General features: G+C 42.1%; 1 protein-coding gene across 6 annotated transcripts in view; it reads left to right on the top strand.

Moving 5' to 3' along the window:
- The first annotated feature begins 79 nt into the window (after nucleotides 1-79).
- Nucleotides 80-19,432, top strand: part of TSC1 (TSC complex subunit 1) — a 27,640-nt gene continuing 8,287 nt past the window's right edge. For 2 of the 6 annotated variants that reach the window (XM_048965638.1, XM_048965634.1), the window contains exons 1-15: nucleotides 267-378; nucleotides 7,362-7,424; nucleotides 8,415-8,588; nucleotides 9,384-9,487; nucleotides 10,122-10,274; nucleotides 11,594-11,738; nucleotides 12,742-12,896; nucleotides 13,227-13,300; nucleotides 14,746-14,924; nucleotides 15,385-15,494; nucleotides 15,745-15,868; nucleotides 16,239-16,351; nucleotides 16,679-16,751; nucleotides 18,022-18,120; nucleotides 18,853-19,423. In XM_048965638.1, coding sequence (XP_048821595.1) covers nucleotides 8,483-8,588; nucleotides 9,384-9,487; nucleotides 10,122-10,274; nucleotides 11,594-11,738; nucleotides 12,742-12,896; nucleotides 13,227-13,300; nucleotides 14,746-14,924; nucleotides 15,385-15,494; nucleotides 15,745-15,868; nucleotides 16,239-16,351; nucleotides 16,679-16,751; nucleotides 18,022-18,120; nucleotides 18,853-19,423 — 2,006 coding nt within the window. In that variant the 5' untranslated portion in view covers nucleotides 267-378; nucleotides 7,362-7,424; nucleotides 8,415-8,482. Of the gene's footprint in view, nucleotides 219-265; nucleotides 379-854; nucleotides 3,234-7,361; nucleotides 7,425-8,414; nucleotides 8,589-9,383; nucleotides 9,488-10,121; nucleotides 10,275-11,593; nucleotides 11,739-12,741; nucleotides 12,897-13,226; nucleotides 13,301-14,745; nucleotides 14,925-15,384; nucleotides 15,495-15,744; nucleotides 15,869-16,238; nucleotides 16,352-16,678; nucleotides 16,752-18,021; nucleotides 18,121-18,852; nucleotides 19,424-19,432 lie in introns of those variants that run through there. The other 4 variants (XM_048965635.1, XM_048965637.1, XM_048965636.1 and 1 more) reach the window with 4 other exon arrangements.

Below are 19,432 nucleotides of genomic sequence, written 5' to 3'. Positions count from 1 at the left end.
GCCCCCTCACGTGACCGCCGCCCGCGGCTCCGCCCCCAGAATCACGCGACCTCTCGGCGGCCGCAGGACGCCCTAGTCCGGATCCTTCCGCCGTGAGAGACCGGGTGGGTGCGGCTATCTGTCCGGCCCCTCCGGCTCCCTCAGAGGAAGAAGGGTTCATGAGGGAAAGCAGTCGGAGAGGGGCGGCGTGGGACCGGCGCGGCGCCGAGGGAAGGGCGGTAGGAAAGCTGCGCGGGATTACTTTCTATGGCGGATGGATTCCAGGAGAGAGGCGGCTCGTGAATGGGAGGGGGAAGGGGGAGGCTGGGCCAAGATGGCGGCGCCCTGTGGGCCAGGGGAGCCCTGAGCGGTAAACAGCTGAGGGGAGGAGAGGACGAGGTGAGTGCCGCGCCTGCCGCCGCCCCGCTGGGGGAGAAAGGAGCGGCAGGGAGCGGGGGATACCGTGAGGCGAGAGCGGGGAGAGCACTGAGGACGAGGCGGCGGGAGAAAGGGAGGGGGCTGGGGGGCGGCGGTGCGCGGAGCGGGGCTGGGGGGCGGCGCGCCTTCCTTTGCCTTCTTCCCCCTTCCTTCTCCTTCCTCCTCACCCCGCAGGGTCGCTTTCTGAGTACCGCCGCGGCTCCGCTCCCAGCGCCGGGCGGCGGTGTGCGGCTGCCCCCCGGCCCTGAGGGGCTGCCTGGGTGGGGGCGGCTCCCCTCGCTCGGGGAGTTGTTTGTTGGAGCACAAAAACGTCCGGCTTCCCGTTGTCACGGAGAACTTGGGAAGCTGCAGCTCCGCAGTTCTCACTTTGTGAAGGCGCTCTGTCATCGTGCTGGCTGTTCAGTCAGTGCTCCTCTTTCTCTCTCTTTTTTTTTTTTTTCCCCCTAATGAGCCGTTTACAAGGCAGTCAGTGGGAGAAAGACATGCCTCAGAGCAGTGCGTGATTCAAACCCCTCAGAAATGGCCCGGCGTGGGGATCGGGCCGCGTCTGTAGAGCTGTTTCTAGAAGTGCAGGAGCTTTTTGTTCTTCGGTCCCATCCCGACCTTTCCTCTGCAGCGAGTTGTTAGAAACCATCGCTTGGAGCAGTGCTGAAGTGATGCCATCAGGTGGGGAAGGTCCTCAGTGCTCTGTGTGAGCCACAGGGAGCTGGCAACTGAAGGACTGGAACTGCTGAGCATGCAGCAGTTATTGCGAGCACTGGGAGTGCAGCTTTCTGAAGTTTGCTAAGCAGCAGCAAGGTGCCAGATCTGCTTATCAGAATGAGCTACATTTGAGCTTGAAATCAAGGATTTTATGTCCTTTACTCAAACGGCAACAAAAACATCTCTTCTTGTTCTGTTTTTCAGTTAACAGCCTCATCAGCCTTTGGCTAAGTTGTGTTTTTGTGGAGTGACGTGGATTACTCAGATGAAAATGTAGTCAGAGCGTCTAATGTGTCATGAGATAAGCTTTAATTAAATGCCTTTATCTTTGTTTTTCAATCTCAGCTACCTGACTCTGTTACTTGAGAAGTTACTTTAGGTGACTAACAGAAAACAGTGCTACTGAAGGGTTCTCACATGAGATGTGCTGTGCTATGGCAGATGTTCTGATCAAACCAGTGAATGTTGTCTTGGCTCCACGTAGAGCTGAGCTGCTGACCTGTAGTGATCCCTGATATTCTGTTGGCTGTCAGACACCTTCTTGTTGGGTCTGAAATGACCTGGTGGTGTGGTTACCACAGGCCACGGTTCTGTAAGAGCCAAATAACATGCAGCACATATACACACACGTGTGTGTGTCTCTGGAAAAGGTATTTTCCACGATAAGCAAGTCAAATAAATGGTCAGTGAACTTTTTAGTGGCAGAAGTGAGGAAGAGATACCAGATTTTATGGCACGTTGTAGCCAGATGAGTGTCTTTTTTGGAGAGACTGTTAGAGCTTGGTCTGATGTGCAGCTGCAGTGTTTTCACATAATTTAAAAAAACGTGATGAAGACAAGTAATAATACTGAGTGATCATAAACACCTCTTTGGGTATCACATTAAGACACAGAGCAGAATTTTGGAATCAGTGTATCCCCATTTCACTTTCCTGGGTATCGTTCATTGTTTTTAACTGAGAAGTTTAGCATCATTTGGTAATGGCTCTGTGCAGTGCCTGCTTTGATTTTGGGGTGATTAGGATGACAGCACAGCAGCTGGTTTGCAGTGGTTTCAAGGCCTATTGGATTGCACTGTAACCCCTGGGATATGCTTAAGGGGTTCTCCTAAGGGCAGACAAACCTGCAGCAGTGGTTCAGGAGTCTCACTTGTGTTGCTGTGAGAACTAGAGCTCTCTGTGCGTAGTTCTAGAAGGATTCTGTATCTAAACTTATTTTCCTCATGTGCTGTTGATTAAATTGGCATAGAGAAGCAGTGCTTGTTTATATTTGTTTGTTGTTAGTAGATATGGTTATATGTAAGGAGCTGAAATCACTCCTTGTCGGGTTGGTAACTGGCTTGTTAGCATGGCTGCTGCCAAAGGGTTATGTGTCATCTCTGCCATGTTTGGGCTTTTTTTTTCAGCATGAATTGATTTTAAACAATTTTCTCTCTGTCAGAAGTTTGATGGGTAGCAATTAGTGTAGTATATTGGCACAGCACAGTTTCAAAAGAATCTTTAAAGATGCTGAATGTGATTCTCTCTTTATGTGGAGGTGCTGGTCTTCGTGGGTCTCTATGCTTCGTTTAAGCACCTGTAACAAAGTACGTGAATGTAATATTGAATTACACCTTATAAAATAATTACTGAGTTTAAGAGTGGGTTCTCATGTTAGATCTTAAAATAACCAGAAAAAATGTAGACTATTAGGAGAAGCCAGATGCCTGCATTCTTATAAGTGAATATTTACTGTATTGCCTGTTGTAATGATCCATTCAAACTCATGTTCAAAGTGTTCAGGGTTAATATTTTCATGGGGCAAAAAAGGACACTATGAGCTGCTTACTGCCCTGTTGCCACCACTGCTTTTTATTCCTACTCTGTTTTCATTCTTTTTTTGCTTGTGAAGAAATTCTAAAATCAGATATTTCTAGGAAACCAAAGCCAGGATTGTGGTGTTTCACGTTGGAGTGAGGCGTATCCTGTTTGACCATAGAACATCTGAAAGCTTGGAACGTAAGGGGCTCCGTTCTTATCAGTCTGAGCTTTTCTTCAGAAATAACAACCCCTGTGCAATACTTCTGTCCTCATTCGTGGCCTGCTTTGCCTGCAGTGAGAATCAGACAGAAGAATGTAAGCCTTCAGTTTCATTTTGTGGCTATCAGCAGTGCTCTTACATTGTTAACATCTACGTGCTTTTGGTTGGGGGCAAATAACCATTCCCTTGTATGTCTCAAACTGTATTTAATGAAAACCTCTTGTGAGGCCCCATCTGGAGTACTGTGTCCAGGTGTGGAGCCCTCAGTACAAGAAAGACATTGAGATTTTGGAAAGGGTCCAGAGGAGGGCGACTAAGATGATCAGGGGGCTGGAGCACCTCCCCTATGAGGACAGGCTGAGGGAGTTGGGCTTGTTCAGCCTGGAGAAGAGAAGGCTGCGGGGTGACCTCATTGCAGCCTATCAATACCTGAAGGGAACCTACACCCAGGAGGGGAGTAAACTCTTCAAGAAAAGGGCTGACAACAGCAGGACAAGGGGAAATGGTTTTAAGTTGAAGGAGGGAAGATTTAGGTTAGATGTTAGGGGGAAGTTCTTTACTAGGAGAGTGGTTAGGCCCTGGAACAGGCTGCCCAGGGAGGTTGTGGATGCCCCGTCCTTGGACGTGTTTAAGGCCAGGTTGGACGGGGTCCTGGGCAACCTGATCTGAATATGTATGTTTGGTGGCCCTGCTAGGCAGGGGGGTTGGAACTACATGATCCTTGGGGTCCCTTCCAACCCGGGTGATTCTGTGATTCTGTGAAAAGGGATGAAATGCTGACATGACCCCAGCAGTAAGTGCTTCTGAACTGCTTCACTGTAGCCAACGCTAAGGACGTTACAGGAGGAGCAGGTGTGTATGTTGAGTGCGTCCCCCTCCTCCCCACCCCTCACAGAGGCATAACTGGCACTACCAGCTGCCTTTTCCCTTGGCTGGAGATAAAAATACACCAAACAGAAGAACATCTCTTGACAGAAATACTTACAGAAGTCGTAGTCTTTTGAAATACTTTTTCTCCTTCTCTCCGTAGCCTTTTCCAATGAACATTTGTGTAGTCTTTCCCTTTTGTCGTGCTTGCAGCTCAGCTGTATTGTGTTGTGGTTAAATTAACCACTGAGAACTTTTTAATTTGATTCTTTGCTTCTCGGCTTCTTTGTTTTCCCTCTTAAGCTGGCTCTGAAGTGGTGCTGGTACTTAAAGACCACACTTCAGTTAAATTTGTCTTTATGGAAGGTGCTGAATATAAGAATAACTATCTTGTTCTTGGTGTTTGTATCTTCTGATGAGAAGAAATGTTAAAAGGTAACGAAGCAGAATTTTTTCGATCTTAATTACTGAGCACATTGGACATTTTACATAAACCTAATGGTAGTGAAGAGCCTCAAACTGCATGGAGAAGTTGCATTGTTTCAGTGCTGTCCGTTCTGAGGATTGCTGTGTGGACGTGGAAATCCTTCTTGTGGGGGAATGATTGCAGCAGCTAGTGATGGAAGAAGTAGAGACTTGTCTTTATGCTGTGTGTCTGAGAAGCAAGGCACAACCATGATATGACAGTGCAGAGATCTAAGGGAGATCTGGTCACCACAGATGCCATACCAATCCCAGGTGCAAACTGCTGTGGCTTTCAGTGGATGATCTTGTTTTGTTCCAAGGTACTGGACGTTCCCCAGCCTGGTCTGTCTTGAGATCCTTATCTAAAGATTGGAAAATCACGTCCCAGGTTACTGTGGGATTAGTCAGAAATCACCACAGCTCCTGGGAACCGCGCTTGTTTTTCTGTCTTTAAAGCATGACACAGTGGTGATGCTGTTGTGGATTTCCCTGGTTTGTTCATTTCTGCTGTGCGTTGTGCGCTCTTAGGATTTCAAATCTCTTCCTCACAAAGGTCTTCAAAGGAAATGTTGCATCAAACAGATTTGCTTTTTAAAAGTTTGTTTTTTAAAGGACTAATTGTGTGCAGTGGGGTGACAACTTTGTACTGGTTTTTATTCAGCTGATCAACTTTCCCCTCTAATACCATCCCACTGTTAAACCTGGCTTTGGGATTCTTTTCATATTTTGAATGCTGGCTTCTGGAGCATGGCTCCAGTTCATGGCGAGTGCTTTCAGTGCACAACTAAGTGTAAGGCAAATTCATTTTGACTGTGCTGGATTTCTTGGCACAGGGTCGCTTGAGCCATCTGTTTTAATTAGTTCAGGGGGCTTGGGAAGTTATTAGTTACCTCTGCGTGTAGTTATCATGGATTAAGCTTGCAGTGTCCACCTTGCTTTGGTCTGACTGTAGTGTTTGTATGTGCCAACAGCATAAAGTTTGAAATCCTTGTACCTGCTGAACACTTCAGCCAGAGTTCTTCCCATCTGACTGCAAGGGTAGCGCTGAACCTGGCCACCAAAATCCAGCCACTGCTGTGGCATAGGTGGTTCTTGATGCCACCATGCTGTAGCTCTCCTCTGGCAGTACCAGGCTTGGGAAGACCTGCTGTTGACCTTTTTACTGGTGTCGTGACAATCTGCTCCAGCACAATGTGGTATTCCTAGAGGAAAATCAGAAATAAAAGCATTTTGGGTGGTGAGTTCAGTTCTGTATGTAAAAGGTGCTTAGGCAATGGTGGGTGTGGGGAGCAAAGAAAATACCATTGACAAGGTCATGATGGGGTAAAGAAAAAAGAAATAAGAAAGAAGCAGAGACTGCTATTTATGCCACTTCAACTCTCAAAACAGGTTTTGCTTGCAGCTTTGGGGGTGTGGTCATCCATCTCTTGTTAACAAGACTTTAAACAATTAGTTCATGTTGCTTAGGAAGCCCATGAATCCCTTGCTTAACCGAAGCTGAGGCTGAATCCTGATGGGGAATGAGGGATGTACGTTAGCAGGCCTTGGGTGATCTCAAAGGTAATGTTCTCGGATGTAATGGAGTTGGTGACTTGTAGTAAACTATCTCTGGGACTGTGTGAGTTCTGGGTATCTCAATATAACTGTAATTTACTAAATGGAATGTTTCAGTGATTACTAGAAACTGATGAAACACTTGGCTCCTGAAAATGAACAGTGAAGCAGAAGATTGACTACTTAGGTTGTGTAGAGGAATGACTTTAAACTTTTTCAGTGGATGATTTCCCACTTTGAGCATTGCTTCTCTCTGACCAGCAAAGTTCTTTGAGGAAGAACTTAAAGCTTGGAAGTCTGTAAAACCTCCAAAGTCAAAGCAAAATAAACCCAATGCAAGAACAAGTTCTGCCCCTCATCTTTTTGGAAAGCATTCTGAGCTCTTATGTATTCGAGTGAAATGCAGCACTTTCCCCTCCACCCCCAACTTTCTCTTCTATTCTCTTCAGTCGAGGTTCTTCTCACAGTACCAGCTGGTTTCTGAGTGCACGGTTTTTAAGGTCGTGCCAACACGAGCCATGAAATGTCCTGGGAATTGTCAGGTAGCTGCTTTTCTTTGAGCTGCTGATCTGTCTGTGATCATTGAGAATCGAGGGTGATTCTGTGTTCTGGAACTGTGATTGCTGAAGCATTTTAAGAAAGTTTGTTGCTATAGAAATGCCTGTTGTGAGCGTGGTGCTATATTATCACCTTTGAAATTGCAGTCAGTGCCAAATTAAGTAAGCTGATGGCTTGTGGCCCCAATAAAAGTGACCTTGGGCAGTTCTGCATATAGGAAGTGATATGTTGCAAATGACAAAGATTACTGGCGAACAGGTTAACTCCTGCAATCCACTAACTGTCAGATGTAAGCTCTAGAGAAAGTAATACCTACAGAAGTAATGATAACATTATTTCCAAAATAGAACGTGGATACATAGTCCTTGGCTAATGTGTAACAGTGTTTTAGCTAGAGACTGAGGACTTTAATATTATAGAAATTTTGCTGGGTTCAAAGTTTTCTAGGTAAGAGAAGACTTTTTTTTTGTAAGTTTTTACCTATAAAATAAAACTCTTTTTGCAGCAGCTTAAGATTCACAGTAGAAAGCTGTGATCTCGTGAAAGCCATCTGGTTTGAGGCCATTGTGCAGCCTAACTTATGGACAATTCCAGAAGAGGCATAATTGCAATACTTGGTGGTGTTTTCCAAAACTAAGGGCTGACCTCTTACAGGCACAGGTCCTCCTTTCTCCAGTACAGGACATACTGAGCTCTGCTGTTCTAAATTTACCTGGTTTGATAAGGAAGAGATAAGCTTTAAACTTTGTTAACCTTGTCATGTTTTTTTCTTTACTTAGTGATCATGAAAGCTGTGTGGTTGACAGCATTGCAGACAGAAGCTCAAGGCATCCACAGAACAGGTACAGTATACACAATTCCAGTAAAAAAAAAATACAATAAAATTCTTGTATGTAAGCCTGGTGCATGTCAGTCCTGCCTTCCATAGAGGAAATGAAATATGCATGCTGGCTGGTAAAGAAAAAAGAAAACCTTACTGACAAAATTCAGTGTGATTTGAAGCCAAATTCCCTCTGTCATTTGGAAGAGTTCAGCATAGGAATCTTATGGATGAAGGAAAAATTGATGTATTGTAATAGGTAGGTGTGGTAACTACACCTTTCCCCCAGTGCTCCTTGAGAGGAAGCCCTTAAAAAGACTGAGATGGTTTACATTTACTCTTGCTCAGTACTGCAGAGATGACCTGAGTCATTTAATCTACACAGTGTTGTTTGTAATGATCTGTACAGCTTGTGTGCTGTGGAGTTTTTAATATAGAATGCACAAATCATACATGTGAAATTGAAATGTGTTGTACTGCAAAGCTTGTAATTTAGTATGCATGGATGGCCAGGCAACAGCAGCTGTAGTAACCCTGAGTTTTTGAACAGCTGCAACTTGGCCACATTGCAAATATTAAAGCACAGATCTGTTAGTATGCAATAATGGAAGGCTGAGGGCAGAGAAATTCTCATCTAGTGGTGAAGGATCTTGAGCTGTGGATTTCTTCCAGAATGTAGACCACTAATGCAAAGTGGTTGGTTGAAGAGGAATTGCTGTTAAGAAAATGAGTGGTTTCAGGGAGTATTTTGTTTAAATTAATATTGTGACAGTCATAGTCAGTGTACACTAGCCAAAGTCTTCCATAAAAGACATTAATATCTTAAAAACAAACAAACATTAAAAACAAAAACAACCCCAAACTCTTCTCTCAGAGCTTTTGTTGCAGGTGTGTGAACTCTAGCAATTGTTTCAGTGTGAAGCTGTTGAATGGCCAATACTGCAGAAAAGAGAAAAGGAAGTGGTGAGAGATGTAGGGAAAAAGGAAAGCTCATTCATCTCTTCTCTCCTAGTCTGGTAGAGGCACAAATGAGGAACTCCTTGACATTTTAACCTCCACATTCATGTTAGTACATGCATCATGGCTCAGCAAGGGAATGTTGGTGAGCTCCTCTCAATGCTGGATTCTCCAATTCTGGGTGTTCTGGAAGACATAACAGCTGCATTCAAAGATAATCTCATCTGTGGTACGTATCCTTATGGTGGTAGAATTCTACTTAGGCACGAGTAAATGTAGAATAGTGGTGTTTTTTTTTCTTTTTTTCTATCAAATACATTGTTTTGTGAATATGGCTTGAAAGAAACTCTTAGTATTTGAAATTTAAATGGCTTTAAGGCTTGAGTCTCCTCTTTGGTCTGTTTTGCTTAATGGCATGCCTCTCCAAAGGTTTGTTATATAACTGTTAAAATGCTGTTATGAAATGACTGGAGTTTCCTGGGGCATAACCTCAAGATGCAAACTCATGAAACTTTCTTTGTGGATTGTATGTAAAAAGAATTAGGTGTTATGTACGTTATGGGAACTGGTGGAATTCCACTCACTGGAAACAAAAAACCCAACCCTGAAGAGAACACTTTCTGTTACTAAAGCATCCCTTATGTTGATGGAGCCTTTTCAGGGAGTGAGAGCGCTGTTAATGTCCTTCTAGTAAAGGGAGTGAGGATAGAATTGCTCCTGAACTCTTCTCCTACTGGGTGGAATACTCCTGCAGTTCAGCTACCTCCAGGTTTTTAAGGTCAGACAGTGTCACAGTCATTGCTATTAAAACAAACAAAAGAGCTTGCAAGTTCATTTCCTACCGAGCTGAAAGCGGTTGCTCCATCAATTGTAGCTGAGATCTTCTCTCAAAGGTCTGGTAACAGTTAAGTCCTAGTTTGTGTCATAAATTGTGCAACTGTTGTTATAAAGTTGAGCAACATTCCTGTAACAAATGCTTCATTTCTAGTGTATTGAAACATATGTTGTCTTTTTTCTTGTTAAGACCGTGGACCTATGCTTGTGAACAGCCTGGTGGACTATTACTTGGAAACCAATTCTCAGCAAGCACTGCATATACTGTCCACATTGCAGGAGCCTCACGACAAGGTAAAAAATAAAAGTAAAATATGACAAATGTTAGCCTCATAATTAAAGAAACCTTGAAATAACATCTGCTAGAATTCAGCTTTTACATTATGATATGTAATTGTCTTGTTGTAGAGATACAGTATCTCTGTAGTAAGAGCACTGCAGTGTTTTTTGTGGGTTTTTTTTTTAAAGTCTTCAGAAGACTCCATTCCTGGGGTTGTTTAAACTGGCCAGGCTGTTCTGAAATTTAAAACCTTGAGGAGTGATGTTGTCTCTTGGAAGTGCTGCTGCTGCTTGTTCAATGCTGGATTCCTCAACCTGAAAAAAAATGGGTGTTTTGAGAGCAAGTAAACGTTCTTAAATAGATTGAGTGGAGGGCACTGGAAATGTTTATTTTGGCTGAGCAAATTATGTGGTATCATTTTGACCAAATTATATAATAACATTTTATATATGTATGTATCATTATATCATTTTAATGTTTGGATCTGTTGTTAGATCCTGTGTACGTGTAAAGTTGCCTTAGTTTCCATAACTGACAATAGCAAACTGTTGAATGTAGATTGGTGGAAAAGAACATATATCAGTTCAGCATTTAAAAAACAAAACACAAAACTTCCCTTTTTCTGCCTCTCTGCAAATCTTCCATCAGCACCTTCTGGACAAAATTAATGAATATATGGGCAAAGCTGCTACTCGTTTACCCACTCTCTCGCTGCTGGGACATGTGATAAGAAGACAACCATCGTGGAAACATAAGCTTTCTCAAGCACCTCTCCTGCTCTCATTGCTTAAATGTCTCAAGGTAAGAACTGTCACACTTGTACACTTGAGGTAAACGTGCATACTTGCAATGCAAGGTATTTTTCTGCTTTGATGTCATTTAGTTAAGCTGTGAGAAGAGATGCTGATTAAACTATAGAGTTTAAAAATTTCAATTGAATATTCTGTGCTGACCCTGTTGTTACTGACAGTCTTCTCTTTAAAGAAGGCACTGCAGAGCTTCGTGTTAGAAAAGTTCACCAAAACTCTTCTTTTGGTATTATTTTTAACTGTGCCAGAGATTGAGAGCTATTGGCAAAGCTGACAGATACCTTGAATGTGATCTTAGTAAGAAATACAGTAACTTCCCACTAGTGCATTCTGAAATGCATACCTCTAAGGCACTGCATTCCACTCTCCACAGCATAGATGAGCCAAACAGCAGCAGAGCAACTGCAAAGGAAAACATGCATTGAACTGGGGGAGCAAGTAGGTGCTGCACAGGGAAAAAGTTTGAATGTGTCCTGGTCATGCTTTAAAATTTGGTTCTTTATTGTATCTAGTTAAAGGTTTTTACTCCCACAGCCCTTTTTCTCAATATAAGCCATAGAGTTCTGACAGTTGTTTGAGTTGCTGCTTTTTGAAATATTTACCAACTGGAGTCATCAACCAGGCATTGTTTATGCTTGTATGCCATACAGCATTGCCACCCTCAGGTCTCAGTGTTTCAACAGTGCTGTTTTGTTTTTTTTTGTTGTTGTTGAACATTGGAAGACTCTGAAACTGTGAGAAGCTAGCTTTTGATTCAGTGAAGATTTAAAAGACACAATAATTTATATAATAATTTATCACTTGAATCATTTATCCTGCAAACTTACTGGGCACTGTCACAGGTAACTTGTTTGCAGGAATACACATTTGGTAGAATATCATCTGATCTTTGTGTTGGTAGTTGGCCAACATCCTTGAATGCTCTGGTCAGGTTTGCCATTTCTTAGATGCTGAAGTGCATTGTGCTTGGCTCTGGGGAAGAAAGACAGGCAGTACATAAGATGCTTCACATACCAGTGATTTTTTTCTTACCTAATTGATGGAATTGTGGTGATGTTCCATTCTTAAGTGAAGGTGTTTTCAACAGAAAAGCAACGGGCAAGTGACAGGTTAAGAACAAGAACTTACAATATTTCTTAAATTTATTATGGTTGAAAGAAACAATAACCTTGGTCCATTAAGTTATGGAATGTTTTGGAGAGAGTGTTTCAATCTAGAGGACATTTTTCATGATGATGATTCCAGCATTCACTTCACCCTTGGAAAAAACAACCTCTAGTCAACTAATGCAAGTTTTTTCCCTTCTTGCAGACTGACACAGATGTAGTAGTACTCACCACAGGTGTCCTAGTGCTAATAACCATGTTGCCAATGATTCCTCAGTCTGGCAAACAGTACCTCCATGATTTCTTTGGTATCTTTGGGCGTCTCTCAGCCTGGTGCTTGCAGAATCCAGGTGAGATTTCAGTTTGGTTGCATGCAGTTGCAATGTAGCAGTATCCTTGAGATTCTTACACCCTTTCTTTTGTGAGATTCCTAATGGTTTCAGATTATTTAAATGCAGAAAATGTTGCAGCTCACAAGGTATGCTGTTCTTTGACAGCATTGGCTTGTACATCTGTACTCAAAAATTAGAGGTCTTAGATTCTTTAGCGTGATGCTGCTATTATGTGAAGTGTCACTGGCCAGAAAGGCTACATTGATGGCAGTGAAAAAGCAGGGGTTTATGTTAATTAATAGAGAAGGGAAAACTGCTAAATTTGAGGCAGATATGTAGGAATTTGAGATTCTGAGGTATGGATGGGTAGGAGAGGAAAACAACGTGCGTGAGTTTATTTTAATTACAACTATCAATAGTACTGAAATGTCATCAAACCTAGTCAGCTTAGTTACAACATCGGTTTTGCAGAAATCCTGAGTTATCTGAGATGTAACACTGTAGTTACACATGGATGTCTTAGGGCTGTGTGGACAGAGGCTGGGTTAAGCACACAGAGGTACAGAGGGCCATTTGACACTGGCAATTAAGATTGGAATTTAATAGGAGGAAAGATGGCTGGTAAGAGTCGAGTCAGAATGCTTTGTGTAGAGACAACCTTTCAGTTTTTACTTTGGAAGTGAAGCATACCTTGTCTTTTTTTAATCATTTGGTCAATCTTGCAAGCTGTCTTACTATCTAGAGTGGTTTCGACCTTTACATTTGGATAGAAGGGACAAATTCCAACCAGCATCCTTTAATTCTTAATAGTCTATATCTATTTCTTGTGTTAGCTGTGATTGGATGAGTGAGTATTTGCTTGTTCACTCCGAAGGCTTCACAGCTTTGCTAGGGAATGTTCATAACTCTGAAGACTTTCCAGTTAGCATTTCAAATTTAAAAGCACTTTGCCTGCCTTCTTGAGGTGTTGTTCTTTACTCCAATGTACTGAAAAAAAATAAAATCTAACTACTTTTTCCAGGTCACGTGGCAGAGATTTATCTTGTCCATCTTCATGCCAGTGTTTATGCTCTCTTTCATCGGCTTTATGGAATGTATCCTTGCAATTTTGTCTCCTTTCTGCGTTCTCACTACAGTATGAAGGAAAACTTGGGGACCTTTGAAGAGGTAGTCAAGGTAAAAATGCACTTCAGCTCTACGTTATCTGAGACAAGGAATTCATAGCTGTTCAAAGGCAGTTATGTGCTACATTAGTACACTGTTTTATTTAACTGAGTGCTACTCAACAAAAATGTATAAAGACAGGGTACTACAGGGATGAAAGCTCATTTGGGAACAGGATCATCTCTTGAATCTGGCAATGTGTGTCAGCTTTGAACATCTGTTAAATGCAAAAATCCCATTGATTTTTGTGATCAGGAGTTTCAGCTTTGTGTAGTTTAGTGCAAGCAGAAAAAAATGTTTTAATTGAAGTCTGTACTTTTTTTTTTGCTCTTGCTCATTCAGCCAATGATGGAACATGTGCGAATTCATCCAGAATTAGTGACTGGATCTAAGGACCATGAACTGGACCCACGAAGGTACATACGTTCTCTCTGCTACTAGGAAAGACTGCAAACTAGCAGTTTGTACTTGACATATTTCAGAAGGCTTACAGCAAAACCTTTTCTCTTGACAACAGTGTGTGCCAGTGGTGTTTTGCCATCCATTTTTCCTAAGTCCACCAGGTAAATGTAAAATTTCTTCATCCAGGCTGACAGCTGGATGAATAAGCAGCCTTTTGTCATGAAGGGCCGTTAACAGCGATGTTGGGGCTCTGTATTCATTTTGATTTTGGGATAGAATCTGTCTCTTACCCAACTGCTGACTTTGTCTTAATTTTATGGCTTTATAGTCAAACATTCTCAAAGTTCTAAGAAAAAAATCCCTTATAATAGGAAGGAAACATTGGCGTAAGTTTTGGGTCATATTTTTTGGTCTGTTGTAGTACTTGGTGGGATTTGCCCATTTGAAATGGCTTTGGTGTGTCTTTGTTTTGGTACCTAGACATTGGTTCCATTAACAGATCAGTTCTTTTAACAGGTATGTCTTAACATCAGCTGTATTAGTTTTCTTTAGAAATAGGCTCATTTGCCTGCAGCAGCACCACTTGCTGCTTTTCTCTTGTCTCCACAGGCCCAGCCAATGAAGAGGAGAAATTGACTCTTGTTGCTGCACAGTAGTGCTCTTGCCCTGCTTTTCAGAGCCACTAGGAAAACACTGCTAAATGGGAACCTATTGAATATCACAGTGCTCAGTTTTGCAGGCTTCTCTCAGACAGGGAGGAGGGGGATGGAGAGAGGGTGGCACCACTGAGGAATTCAGTTGGCACAAAACTACAATTTGAAGCCTTCTGATTTGGTATCTTTCACGTGTCTTGATATTCAAAAGTAACTCAGCCTTTCATAGACAGCCTAATAGACAGCCTTCTGTGCTTTCTCTTCTTTACAGTGAACTTCCATCCCTTGAAATATTGGGCAGATCTGATATGGCTGCTAAATTTAGTGAGAAAAGATTTCCAAGCGAAGGTGGTAGTAATAATAAAGGACGTTCCCAAAACTTAGGAGCCAAAACACAGACCTGAAACTGGCATTGCAGGTGGCAGTTGCTTAAATAATATGGTTCCCTGTCTGCTGGCATTTCTAAATTTTGGCAACCAACATCTGAGTCTAAATGAGCTGATTTCTACAGCTGCCGAAGCTCAGGATCAACCGAATCTTCATATGCTATTCCTCCTTTCCAGAATGCTCCATGGCAGACCTTATGGATCCCTATATCAAAGCTGTTTGTCTCCTATCTGAGACCCCCTTTTCACAAGTCATCTGGTTACAATTTCTGTACGGTGCCTTGTTTTGCATTTGGGAGCATACAAGGCAGTTTGGATCAAATGGGCCATCCTACAAGCCAATTCCTGAAATCTCCAGGAACCTTTGTTCGTAGCAATAATTGACTAACTTACTCTTTTGGATCCAAAAACTGTCTGCAGGTGGAAAAGACTAGAAACTCATGATGTTGTGATAGAATGTGCCAAAATCTCCCTGGACCCTGCAGAAGCCTCATATGAAGATGGCTATTACTCTGCGTCTCGGAAATCCTGTACAAACTTAAAACATCATCAAACTGACCCCAGTGCCAGCCATTACATTGACACACAGAGCAGCTATGGTAAGATCTGCCTGATGTCTAATGAATACCCATTTCCAGGAAGAAAATGGCCCCTATAGCAAAAGGGCATCTTAATTGATTTATCTCACTTGAAGTCCAATTCTTAAGCACTGGAAAACAAGCTTTCATTTAACATGTGTATATAATGTTATATGCATGTATGTTTATTTATATATGCATGCATGTCTGGTCATGCAGACGTACAGAACTTTGACAAAGTTACCTTTGCCTACTTCTGCCTGGGCCCTCAAGACAACCAAACCAAACAAAAGCTGTAGTATGTAATACATTCAAAACATGTTTTCTTGGGTTGGAATAGAATTTTCTTGTTTGCTAGCTATGACTGCATATGTTTAATGGACTTAAAGGCTTTTAAATAAAACATTTCAATATTAACCATAAGAATAATTGTTTGGTATTTGGTATGTAGGATACTTTATTTATCTTTTTACATTTTCAGGGACATCTACCCCATATTCCACTCCTCGACTAACACTATCACAACTGCCAGGGCAGCTACCTCAGATTCTGAGCCCGCAGTCAATAAAGCTGTCAACTGAGCCACAGCAGGTAAAGGAGAGGATCACATGCAGTGTGTGTTCAGTGCCTTGCAAGGTACAAGTGTACCTTCTTGTGACAGTCTTAAAAAAAAGTCATGGTTTTGGGAAGTGCTGTGAACTGGTCAGAGCTTTGCATACGTTTCAGATTTCATTCCCATCTTGTTTGCAATGTCAGAACCTGGATACGGATGTCTCGCAGTGCACGTGTTCCTGTTATGAGCTTTGCTGATCTGTGTTTATTGTGTATTACTTTTGCATAGGTTACCATCTGGAGTCCTTCTGCAGTTTGTGGTATGACCACTCCACCAACCTCCCCTGGAATTGTCCCATCAGAGTCATCCCAGTCAGCATCGCAACCTTACAGCAAAGCTTTTGGCACATCTGGTACGTGCTGTGTTTTTGTATTACTAAAATAGAAATTCTCACTATAAATTGTGCTGTCTGCTTCATAAATTGGAACTGCAGCACTTGGCTATTTGAGAGGCTTGAGCCATTAATTCTGTGAACAGAGTACCAGGTCATCCAGGGTAGTACTAGTGCAAATACTGAGAGAGGAAATAAATTCCAGTGAATTGAGTGCCCAGGTCTGAAATAGGTCCACTGGAAACTCTGCGCTTTTATCTTGCTCAATAGTTGAGAGAGATCTAAGAAGTGGTTGAGATCCTGTTTAAACACACAATTCTTCACATACAATGTTCAGCTGAAATGTGGAAATGGGAACCTTACTGAAATAAGTTTTGCTCCCACTTTTCAGCAGTGGGGAAGGGAACACCTTTGGGGACACCAGCCACATCTCCTCCACCCTGCACTTCAGATGACTTTGTGCATGTCTCACTTCCTTCAGCTGCTGCCACACCTCCTAAAAAGGTACAACAAAATTCTTCTGCCAAATGAACACAATTTGTCATTGACTGATGATACATGCAATGACCATAAATGAGAAAGAAAATCAGAGTAACAGATTTAATGTTATATTTTATTGCAAAATCCTAATTTCTAAGGTTAGAAAACTTTTGCCATTTCCAATTGCACATTTTTGTGTGATCGTTTCACACAGAACTGTTGTGTTGCTTTGCTATTTAAGGTATCTACCTGCAGGAATTTCATTTCTATGAAACTACTCAAGAGATTTGTTTCCCACAGATATCTGATGCAAGAAATCTGTATGCCTTTCTTGTGTTTCTTTTCTAACAGGAGGACAAACCAGATTCTGGGAGGCCTTCACTGTACCGACAGCAAAATGTCATAAGCAGCGATAAATCATTGGGTAAACTCCAGTTTCCTCTCCCCATTTTCCATAACCTGTGTTAGACAAACCTTGGTTTTGTTGCCACATTCCAACTGCCAAACACTTTTCCACAGGTTTTTCTCTTTTTCTCTCCTGTGAATTCTTCATAGTTCCAGGATCCTGCCTTAACCTCAGCCTAAAACCTTCCTGTGATGCTTTTGATTCAATTTTAACTGTTCACCTTCAGTAATAGGTTGCAGATATTTTTTTTACCTAGCCCTCTTGCATTCTTACACACATCTAAATATGAATATCAGCACTGAAACCTGGAAAAGGATTAAAAAAAGCTGATGGTTTGAGGGTGATTTTTTTTTTTTTTTTAGAAGCAACAAATTCGAAGCTTTTACTTGAATAACTTCTATGTTGTGTGCAGCCTTACAATTTGATCCAGACTTAAGGATAGATGCTTCTTTTTAAAGGCTTTTGGAAAAATTTTGTTTGCTATCTACAATTGTAGAGCTGTACTTGAACCTTTTTTTTTTTAAAAGTCCTGTGGAATGTTGAAAGCAACAGTGGATGGTTGAGGAACTCAGCTTCTAATAGGTAAATCTAGATTTCCTTTTCCATTCTCTATCATCTACATCTGTGACAGCTATAAAAAGGGATTTTGACTCTGTGTTTGAGGCTTCTGTACTGTCCCCAGGCTGGAGATGGTAATGAAATTTAAGCTCATTTTCCTGGTGATGTTGTAACAGCAACCCTGGAATCTGAACTTCATGAACTACAAGTGAAGACTGTGCTAGATTCTTCGCTTGGTTCATAATCTGTGACTGAGCTGTGAGCATGAGGTTTCTGTCCTGCACAGTTGGTGTGTATTCCTGGCAGCTGTCTCAGAGTTTTGGTCAGAAGTGTAATACATCAGTTTACTTTACCTCCTTCTCAGGGAGTAAGTACTGTGTTTCTGAGTAGCCAGGACTGAAGCCAAGAGGGAGTTTAAAGCTAACATGGAGGTGTAATAGTCACACTAGGTTTTGGCTGCTTTTCTAACATAATGGGTTCAGTTGAATCCTTCTTGGTAGAGGAGGCCACCTGCAGTAACAGGTGTTAAGTTTACCAAATGAAATTCCTGGATCAGGAGAAATGTGACTCGTCTCTGAACTGGTTTCCACAAGAAGAGATGCTTCCTTAAGAAGGGGATGCATTTAATCTAAGGTCCTTACAGCAGTAAGAGGCTCCTGTTTTTGCTCTGATAAGACTAGACAAGGCATCTGTGCAATCTGTACAACTAACTTTTCTCTTTTTTTTTCAGACACATCTGGTAGTAAAAGTTCAGTAACCTTAAGTGATCTTCCAGAGTTTTTAGGCGGTTTGTCTTTTGAAGATAGTGCTGAAAAGGACAGAGAAGAAGGTAACTTCTGTCATCCTTACATATATCTTAGCCAAGGAAGTATATTTAATAGAAATGTAAGATTCACAGCTTGTTCTGAAGCATCTTGCCCTCTATCAGTGTTGTTCACCATGCTCTCTACAGTAGATTTCATGTGGTTAATGCACTTCTTTTCAAATACAGCTGTTGTTTATAAACAGTGAAAACAGTAAAACTTGCAAAGTTAATCTTCAGAAGGTTACTGAAGTGAGTATGATTTTGATGGAAAAAGCAAGCTCTCTAGAAGGTGTTTTAGCTGCTGTAAATCTGTGTTGCCTTCAAAGCAAGTTGTTGGGGTTTTTTGTTTAAGGCACGTTTTTGTGTTGCCCATTTTAATTCTAGGATTTAAGTTTTTGAGGAAAAGTTGACCAATTTAAGAACTAGAGCTATTTAAAACAGAAGCAGATCACTCTTCTACCTCAAAACCATGAGTTAGCTTGTGCTTTTCAGTTCTGAAGCATGGTCTGGTTCTGAATTTCACATCTGGACCTGAATCATGGTCTGGTTCTAATTTTATATTAGGACACATTATGCAGGATTTTTTCCCTGGTTATTGAGAAGTCCAAGCATGGATGAGGTAAATGGATGCCTAGGGATGCTTTGAGAACTGGTTAGGATACAGCACTGGAACAGCAATAAGTACACTGTACAGAAACAAAGTATACTAAGCTGAGCTGGCAAATAACTGTGCTCCCTCCTCCAATCCTTTTTCAGATGCAATATCTAAAGAGATCTCTGAGATCACAACCGATGCTGAACACATGGTGCCTAGAGGAGGTTTTGACTCTCCATTTTACCACACAAATGAAAATCTGTCGGGTTCTCAGAAGAAGACCCACTCAGTAGTCTCTAGTGTTCAGGGACACAGTCTGACCTCTGAGCCTTTAATATCTTCTCTGGACAAGCCTGGGCCTGAGAGTGTGCTGGAGACACCCAAACAAACATTTACTCCCATAGACAAACCCTGCAGAGGCTCTGGTGAAAGCCCTGCTGGTAACAGGGAAGGAACCTCTGGGGAGACGAGTATTCTCACTCCCAGCCCTTGCAAAGCATCAGCACAAGGAAGAGCAGTGTTTGGGAGTGGACAGCCTCCCCTGTATGAGCACCTTTTTGAGGTTGCGTTACCAAAGACTGCCTACCTCTTTGTTGGCAAGAAGACTGAGGAGCTGCTAAAGAAAGCCAAGGGAACCCAGGATAAAGACTGGATGTCCTCTACTTCTCCCGTGGAAGTACTGGATAGGCTGATACAGCAAGGGGCAGATGCACACACTAAGGAACTGAACAAGTAGGTGAC

The sequence above is a fragment of the Lagopus muta genome, chromosome 19 (genome assembly GCF_023343835.1).
Source record: "Lagopus muta isolate bLagMut1 chromosome 19, bLagMut1 primary, whole genome shotgun sequence".
NCBI lineage: Eukaryota > Metazoa > Chordata > Aves > Galliformes > Phasianidae > Lagopus > Lagopus muta.
Note: the sequence above shows the minus strand (reverse complement) of the source record. Positions and strands in the feature narration are given on the sequence as shown.